The sequence below is a fragment of the Poecilia latipinna genome, unplaced genomic scaffold, assembly GCF_001443285.1.
Source record: "Poecilia latipinna isolate Pla-1442-1.1 unplaced genomic scaffold, P_latipinna-1.0 Scaffold139, whole genome shotgun sequence".
In the NCBI taxonomy this organism is placed as follows: Eukaryota; Metazoa; Chordata; class Actinopteri; order Cyprinodontiformes; family Poeciliidae; genus Poecilia; species Poecilia latipinna.
Window position 1 is genome coordinate 31,726 of NW_015112755.1, and position 9,855 is coordinate 41,580.

Sequence of the window (9,855 nt, forward strand, 5' to 3'; positions counted from 1 at the left end):
TGTTAATATTTAATGCTTTGTAAACAACTTAAATTATTCAGCTGAACAATTAACGGAGCGAGACCTCCTCTTAAGTGCCATCAGTGGCCAACTGATATATTAGGACATTTTTACTATGTTTGGTTACCAAAAATTTGAATCAGCAGTTTGCTGATCTGTTTGTTTCTGCTAAAGATAACAAAAAACTATTACTTCTTCTACCCAGAAAGTACCATCATGGAGGAAGACTGTATATGCATTGTGCTTGATGATTCAGCTCCAAAGTTTACATTTTAAAAAGCCTGTTGCCAATCAACCACAAGTTCCAGTAGGCGCATATATATATATATATATTCCCTCACGATAAGTTAGCATAGCAACATCAGTTCAAGGAACTACAACACAAGTAGTAGCTGTACTTTACAAAACTAAAAAGGTTCAAAAATATACTTATTCTCAACAGCTAGCTTATGAGTTAGCATCACTAGCTGAGAGATCTGTCTCATACAAATGTGACAAGGTGAAAATCTATTTTTTTTTGGCTTTTGTCCAAACCAGTAGCAACATTTTTAGGTGATTTAAATGGCTGAAATATGATGTATTCCATGCGATTCCACTTTCATATAATCATGCTAAACCTTAAATGAATCACGGTAGACCAAAGAACTTGTTGTATTCACTCTAATATCATACAAGGACCCAACAGAGGTGTTACAGTCAGATTTATTCAACCAAGTATGTTTCATGTAAACAAGTGTGCACAAAAGGAAGACCTTCACATGAAGGTCTCAACGCTAAACCAAACGTCTACCTGAGATTTAGTTCAATTCACCAATTCACGTGTAATTCACAGAACAATGCAGAGAAACAAATCTAGACTATTTCAGTTTTCTGTGGCACATGTTGATGCTACAATACAACATGTTGGACAGCAGTTATCGGAGACAGATTTGGTAATCTTACAAGCTACGATGTTGGCCCTAAATGACTCTTCAAATAGAATTTTCTTCACTTTTTTTTCACTCTGTCATATTATTTTACAAAGCTTTACTAAAACTCCTTTAAAGTCTTTAATATTGCTCTTGCTACATTGAAAAAATAGAAAAGTTTCATTTGAACATTGAGAAGGGGATGTAGTTTTAAAGGGGACCTATTATGTAAAATTCACATTTTGCATGTTTTTATACTTCCATTTGGGTCTCAGTTAATTCTGAAAACAGCCCAAGCACTAAAAAAAAACAAAACACACAGCTGTTTTTTGGCAATAAGTTAATGTTTTTTGTTGACTGGAAAATTAGTTGTTTCAAAAGGTTCCTGAATCAACGGACACTGCGTGGTTACCTAGCAACCCCAGCAGAGCCCAGCCCCCGTTACCTAGCAACCCAAGCAGGAACTCCTGGTCAGCTGGTTTTACATCTGCATGTGCTGGAAAAGACAAGTGTTTTGTTCTCGACTGACCATCCAGAAAAGATGTTTGTATAATGTTCAAAGTCGGTTGTAGAATTATGTATCTGTTTGCAGCCATTTTCACACGCAAGTGTAAAGTTGAACTTGGAAAGGGCTATTTTGGATTTAAAGTGATAAAAGGCCCTAAAACAGCTCATTCTGAAAGAGGATAAAAATAGTGTGAACTGAGCAGACTAAAATCTTATTATCTAAGAAGGACTTTGTGCAAAAATGTAGCTTAGCCCATGGACCTATCCTACCAGTTCAAGGAAGCATAATAGGTCACCTTTAATAATAAAGAGTGTTGCCCTCTAGTGTTCATGGCTATGTTTCAATAGTCCTTAGCAGTTAAGTATTTGTTTTTCATTTCCATTTCCTCTGTAGCCATCACATATTCATTACTGACTGCAAAAGAAAGTACAAATCAAACAACAACACCATAGAGACATTAGGGAGGCTCGTTAGCTGAAAAAGAAACACCTAGGGTTCTGTCGCTGAAGTGCTGGGTGTCACTGAATCGTCCCCTCCCTGAGCTCCTTCCTCTCTCTCCGGTGTTGCATCTATTTCTGCTGCCCGATCCGCCGAAGAAGATGTGTGTGCATCGGAGGCGTCGAAGGACTCGCCCCCGAGGTCAGTCAGTTTGATGTAGCCCTTGCTGTTTGAGCGCTCCAGTCGAGGGCAGCTGAAACGCCTCACTCTGTCACTTTGACGTCCCCCAGTCACAGACAGGCTACAGCGCCGGGCGAGCCTCGGCTGATCCGCCAAGGAGTTCAGCGACGTATTTGAGCCCGTTGCCATGGAAACAGGCTGCGGAGGAAACAGTTGGGTCCAATGTGGATGAGGCCGAGACTGCGGCGCCCCCTGTTGATTACCTGTCTCTGTGCTCATGTCCTCCTGGCTCTGATGAAGAGGCGGGGGGTCAGTTGCCGCTGCATCCATCTCAACACAATGACTGTTGCTGCTGCTGCCATGTCCTTCCACCTTAATGTTCTCGGCTGCAGCCTCGATAATAACCTCTTCCTCTGAGCGCCCCTCTGCCTCCTCCACCTCACAGTTATTGAGTTTGATCACTGGCAGCGTGAAAGCATTCACAGAGGACGTGACGATAGAGGTGGTCTCCCACTGCCGAGGCTGCGGGGCCTGCTCGCTACTATTGCTGTAGTCTTTGTAGATGCTGTAGACGGTGTCTGTAAAGCTCTGCACATCTCTGGAAAAACTCCGTGGCCTGCTGGCCAGTGAGGAGCGTCTAAGCAGCTCGTTGGTGTCCAACTCCCCCTTCAACTGGAGTCCGGTGGAAGGCCAGGAGCTGCGTGTGAGTGCTCCACTCGCCGGGAATGACGCAGATGGACCTTCGGCACTTCTGGATTGAGTGTAGTTCACCAAACCGTTCAGAGGCGAGTACTCCTTCGAGCGTATGCTATGCAGATCAATTACCGTGGAGTAGATATCTCTCAGGTTAATGATTTTGGTTTTCTTGTCTCGGTTTTCATGGAGGACGGCATTGGCACAGATGAAGAGGAAAATACCGATTCCCATTACCAGCGGTCCGAAGACTTTCAGGTTGTCTGAGTAAAGGTAATTATCCAGGAAGTCACAGAGGATGCCACAGTGAGGAGCGGGATTGGGGTTGCTGCTGTTGGAATGGCTCTGGTTTGACACATTGGTCTGCCTTGAGGAATGTTTGACATGGGTCGAGTTAGATGGTGTGGTTCTGGAGTAACTCATCTTGCTGTTGTGGAAGGCACCGTTTCTGCGGCGCTCCTGGTACTCCTGCTGACTCTGACTGGGCCAGTAACCCAGAACGGCCATGGAGATCCCAACCATGAGGATTACAACGCCAACGGCAGCCACCAAACCAGCCGGCGAGCAGAGATTGAGCTTTCCTTTCACCACCACCACATCGTTCTTCTTCTTCTTCTTGGATTTCCGTTTCCGCTTATTTTCGGCTCGGTTTTTGGAGCGGAGGGAATCCTGCCGCCTGTTCATGCGCAGCAGCCCACCGGTGGCAATCATGGTGGCGACTGGACAGTAGGCTCGTCACTCAGTCTATGAGGACACAAAACAGAACAGTCAGCTAATATCTGAGAGAGTAAATCATTTTATAGACTCCAAAAATTTTAAATTTCAACATTTTTAGTTGTTTGCCTCTAAAAATTTAGAGACCTGTTTGTCATGACAGTAAAATACAAGATACATAATCCTCCATCTAATACCCCAGGTACTATTGTGACCCACATCAATGTACCACTCCCAGTCAGAAACAACCAATCAGAGCCATGAGGAAGTGCTGTCAGTCATCCTCATGTACTTGCTGCTTAACATATGGTTCCAAGAAAACTTTGCAACCATTGGTGGCTATGCCAACTAGCCTGAGCATTCATGACACGTTCTACAGTTGGGAAGACATAGTAGCTTAACAGAGAGCAATGGAAGGGTGTGAGCATGATTGACAGCGCTAAGACCCTCCTCCTGGCTCTGATTGGTTGTTTTTGACCAAGATGTGTATTTTTGCTGTTTGTACTCGGAGCACTGGGAGAAGGCAGATGAGCTCCATCCATCCATCCATCCATCCATCCATCCATCCATCCATCCATCCATCCATCCATCCATCCATCCATCCATCCATCCATCCATCCATCCATCCTTTATTCACATTTTTTACTTCCCATTAACATCACTTCCTGTCTGAAACTATGGAAATCTAAAAGATTGGCGGAGTCACAAAATCAAACCAAACAGAACATAAAGATGTTTCAAACTCAGACCATTATAGTTTATTATAAATGAAGCTTACAAAAGGAAATAAACCTGAAAATCCAATTATGTAGCTTTGTTAATTAACATCCTAGGGGATGAGGTAGAGAATCTATTAATGGCTACAACAGAGAAAGAGCAAACACGCTTCATTTTCCTGTATGCATGCGGTGAGATAGTGCGAGGGAATCGATGTCTAACAGAACCAGTCTGAGCCAGACAAACCCATAGACAGAGACAGAACCCTGTGACCCGACTCCAGCATGTCATCATTTGACATTTTCTTTTCATAAATACCACACTGGCTCTAAAATGCAATCACAAATAATCTGTCATATTTCATAAGAAAAACCACAATCAATGGAAATAGGTTATAGTAAAGAATCCTTAGAAAACCATGTACAGACCGATTCAATAAACAAGAAGATTACTGAAAAGTCCATTTATTTTAAGAACTTTATCACTAAGCGAAAGGCATCATAAAGGTTAAACGATGCCTGATTTTCCACTTACAGCTTCTTCAGAAAGTACTTATACTCATTGGTATACATATTCTAATTTATTAAAGATGGCTGCGTGATCACATGAAAATAATTGTGAAATCTGAGCATTTTTATTGTTGTGTCTTGCAAAATTTGATCCCATTAAAACTTCAATATTTCTAATTAGGATGATTATGATGTTGGGATGTTTTTCTTCAGAAGGGATAAAGAAGCTGATTGACTTGCTGATGGGATGAACTAAATGCAGGACAGACCTGGAATAAAACCAGATTTGAGACTTAGGAACAGGTTCACCTTTCAGCGGGATGTCAACCTTAAACATGAAGGCCTCGTTTAGATCACAACAATATTTTTCTTCTAATTAGACAAAGCTTAAGCTTTTTCAACAACAAATTAGTAAACTTTTAGTCTTAAGATTTGCAAGTCAGTGTCGACATGCCTTACCAGATCTGCAGATGTAACTACAACAAAAGATAGTTACACAAAGTAGTGATACAAGAGGAATATGTATAAACCTATAGCAAAATGAAATTAGTATCACGTATGATTTCCTTCCAATTCACAAATAACCCATAAATTTATGTTGGTCCAGCCAGACTAAAGCCTAATGAAACACATTTCAGCTTGTGGTTGCGAAGAAACATAAAGTACAAACAGAATGAACAGTTTTGCAAATCACTGAAATCCATCAAAATTCTGCATCAAGAGGTAAACTAATGTCCAACAATTAGGTATTTGGGGCACAATTGTCCATTTACTAGTAGGAAATAGAAGCGGGTTGAGATAAAACGACAATGTGTGAGCATGTAACGAGGGAATTCGTTGCCAAAGGGGCAAAGTGACCCAGAGCCCCATTCAAACCCTGAAAACACAATATTAATAAAACAGTGAAGGACTCTGTTTTACCAGCAGTTGTTTAGCAGTTATGTAACAGAGCAGCTGCTGCTTCATTTTTTTTTCTTTTTTACAAAAAAAAGAATAAGAATGATGAAAACACTACATGAAAATCAGCATCACCTTACTTTTGTATTTTGTAGACAGGAATCTTACTTTTCAACATCAAACAGTTCTTAAAGCTTGTTGTAGCAAATTCAGTTTTGATAGACGGACGGCATCTAGATTAAGATCCCAGCACTGCAGTGTCAGCATCCATTATGGTGAACATTGTCACATGTCGGCTTAGTACACATCACCCTGCTATTGAGTTATTCTGCAAAGTAAGAAACATGCAGCCCATGACACGTAAGGAACAACTTTTTGACAGGAACCCCTTAAGTGAGTCAAATTTTAAAGAAGTATTGAAAAGTTAAAAAGGAGCTGATCATGAAAACACACAATTCTTCAGTAAGTATCATGCATTACACTAGATGGACTTTGTAGCTGATCTAAATAACCAGCAAACAAATAATCAACTTATTAATAATAAATTGGCCCAACTGACCATTTTTCTATTAGGTAAATAATGCAAAACAGTTGACTATTTTTCCTTTTATTGGTAAAAATAGACACTTAAATTAACTAGATTTTAGCATTTTAGCATCTCCAAGCCTCTAAAAACTGACATTTTGGAGTCAAAAACTACAAATCTTCAGGATAATTTTTAAACTGACTGTATAAAAAATGACGCTATTCTAAAACTGAGGTGTGTAAAGTACTCAGAAGATCAAGTGTGTTACATTTGGAAACTACAAAATATAGCTGCTGACTCAGTCCCACCTACAGAAAACTGCAGCGGAAATACAGAAACATCAACTTAATCATCTATCCATGACCACCTCATCATCTGTAATCAATCTCAGGAGCAAAAAATAGAACATCATTGCTTACTCTATATAAAAAAATACAACAAAAATGTGCGGCGGTTTGCTTCGGAAGAAAAAAATAGATGTAAAATTGACAAAAATAGCTTATTTTCCCCCTACGAAGGACGATGTGCAGTTTTATCCTGCCCTGCATCAGAGATTGTGCAACAAGTAGAAAATATGCTGCTTCCTCACAATGACCCTCTGGAAATGTATAGGTGCAATTCGAGTCCAGTGTATGTCTAAAAATACAAAGATGTAGGAAAAAGCATGATGATAAACACCTAGGCTGACAGGAGGGAATAAGAAGTGCGGTATCAGGATGTGACAGTGTAATGTGTCCAGACAGGAAGCCAGCAGGCATGTTCTCTGCACCTCACTCCCGACTCTCCTCTCTCCCACCAAATCTCCCCCGCTGACCCTCTCCTTCCTGCTTTCAGATCCATCAACCGGCACAGCTGCACTCTGAGATGACAGCGCCCTTCACGATCGGTACATCACGAAGAAAAATAGAAACCATTACTCGCTTGTTTACGCACCAGCCCAGTTATGTAACGTATTCTTTTTACGGTTTTGTTTTTATATTTATGATTAATGACGAAGCTGGACAGAAAGCTCGCCGTGTTGCATTGATGGAGACGGGAATTTTATGGCAAACGTTGAGATCATTAAAGAATAATTAATCAAGTTTAGTCCAGTATTCCAATTTTGGTCATGCTGGTTGAAGTTTGATTTAAATAATTGTGCCAATATTTGTTTTCTCAAAAAGCTTTTGTTCAAACTAATTTCTAAGGGGCAACAACTCAAAACTAAACTTTCATCAAGTGTTAGAGTCAGAAAACATAAAATATAATAAAGTTTGACACATAACTTATTGGTAACTAAATTTAAAACTTTCTTTTCTGACACAAAAACAACATTTGGAGTAGGGCTGAGATAATTAATTGAATTTATTGTGATGTATCTATAGAAATAATTGTCAACTAATTTAGTATACAGACTGAAAAAAGGTAATTTGCTGAACATTCTCAAAGAGGTAATTTAAACATAGTATTTGTCAAGTGAAAGGTAAAAGAAGATGCAAATGGACCCAGAAGATAAAATGAAATTGATAGAAAAACTCAACTGTGGCCTATTTTCCACTCCTAGGTTCATTCACACCAGTATGGGTTAGTCCACTTTAACTGAACTCTACTTAGTCTAGAAAGTCTGATTTGTCTAGGGAGGTGTGAATGATCAATCGAACTCTGATGCAGACCAAAAATGCGGAATACAAAAATCTAGGTCTCAATTTGGTTGAAATGAACTCTGGTGCGGTTTGAATGCATATGTGAACCTTAAGCGGACCAGAGAGTGCTCCAAAAGAAGCAAGCGGACTATACACAGGGAATTCTGGGTAAATGCAACCAAAACAAACACAAGAATCTATCGATAATGGGAGAAATGGCTTATGGTCTTTTGCCAAAGACAAAAGAGAAACTTACAACTTCTAAAATCTGACACAACAATTTCTTTTTAATTATTATTATTATTTTGCTGCTCTGTTTTTGTTTACGTTTTGTGAAGAAGAAAACTGTCTTCTTCAGATGTTTTTTGTTGCCTTCTTCAACAGAAAGTGGTGCAGAGCCACTACAGGTGAACAGGTTTTTAAATTTGGTTCATTAGACACAGTACAGTGTGAAAGTGAACAGCACCAACTAAAAATGTAACAAATTTTGCAATTTTGGTTCCCAATCTAACCGAGTCTACTGGACTATCAGGTGTGAAAACAGCCTGAAATAACTCGGTACTTGTTGCATGCTGTGAGTAAAAGTGAGAAAGCCTGCAAACCGCTTATCCTGAAACAGAAAGACCCTCAGGGATGAGGATACCAGAGCCTGGAAAATTATTCTAAAGTTTCAATGTTAACCTGAAACGAGGTGCTGATATTTTGCCATTATTTGTTTATCTGTAAATCCCATACAATAAAGAAAAAAATTCAACAGGACAACAAAAAGTCTGTAAATTATGCAAAAATGCCAGAAAGCACAAAACAAAACTATTTGATATTGTGGTAATAGCATCACTTTCTTTAAAAGGCAATGTTTTTGTTTTGTTTTTATAGCAACATATCAAGATAATTGAGAAAATGTTGCAAATAAGACAAAGTGTTTCCATATCTGAACTGTACTGGTGGATGGAAACAACGCCCATTTTAATCTAATGATCCTCTAAATGTTTGTGCTGCACAGGCTGTTCACTCACAACAAGACTCTTTCCAGATAACCACAGTGATGACGTTCATGTTGTTTCCAAAGAAAAATGTTGGATGTTTGGCATGAATCACAATTTCCAACCATAAATGATTCACTCTTACAACAGCAGCAGCAGATTCAGAATTTCTCTGCAATTTTAGCCTAAATATCCTGAAAGCAATAAACCTGATTTTAACGTAGAAGCTATATGTAGATCTTATGTAGACATGAGTCAAAAATATTTGCCCTCGTAGCCAGAATTTAAGCCGATAATGTTTTGTTGCAAAACTTTCTGGTCCAAAGGTGGTCTAAGCATTGATTTCAAATTAGATCTGTAATTGTGTTTTACTCAGTAGCATTGATGATGCTGAGCAGGTTAAAAAAATAATTGTTTCTTTGTAGCTTCGGCCGTCAACGAGATACAGACGGTTTGCTTTGTTTCATAGAAAATAATATTTTTTTGTCCTGTCTGACATCGCCGATGTGCGTTACCGTCAAGGAATACTCTGAGTGAACCATGAGCCATTCGGTTTACAACTTTGCAACATATTACATGTCCACATGTAACACAGAGCCCAATGAGATGGCTGTTAATGTTAATTCAATATTTGAAACTGTGTCCAACAAGGACTGAATGGCTTTGTTTGCCTCCTCCACTGTCATTGCCAAACAGGCAAACTATTCTAAAACTGTGCAGAAAAATTGACATGACCATTAACAATTTCTCCTTCTGTTTTAAAATACCGTGTAGAAATCCACTTCAATGGGAGAAAATCCAGACGGGGAACTGAAGGGAGATGAGAATCGAAATGGTCAGACTAATTTAGGGTAAAACATTGGTTTAAATTTGTTTGGAAGTAAATGTATAGACTTTCAATAAATGCGTTAGAACTCTCTTTTCAGGAAAGTACCAAATTAAGCTATTACAACTAAAAAAAATACTCACTGGGAAGAAATATTTCGACATTTTTAAAATGTGGATTACTGATCCACTTAGGTGATCCACTCGTTAAGCTCTCCTCCTGATGCGCATATTTGGAATAGAAAAGTTGACACACGCTCTTTTATACCTACAGTTTTACAGTTGCTCCCCCCCCCCCCCCCCCCCCCCCCCCTTTAAAAAAATCACACGAACTT

At 39.4% G+C, this 9,855-nt stretch overlaps 1 protein-coding gene across 2 annotated transcripts in view; it reads right to left on the reverse strand.

Annotated features, from left to right (window-relative positions):
• Window positions 1-684: 684 nt before the first annotated feature.
• The window catches only part of LOC106945312 (transmembrane protein 200A-like), a 13,629-nt gene continuing 4,458 nt past the window's right edge, over window positions 685-9,855 (reverse strand). For both annotated transcript variants that reach the window (XM_015028911.1, XM_015028912.1), the window contains exon 2: window positions 685-3,471. In XM_015028911.1, the coding sequence (XP_014884397.1) occupies window positions 1,906-3,438 (1,533 nt within the window). In that variant the 5' untranslated portion in view covers window positions 3,439-3,471 and the 3' untranslated portion in view covers window positions 685-1,905. The remainder of the gene's footprint in view (window positions 3,472-9,855) is intronic.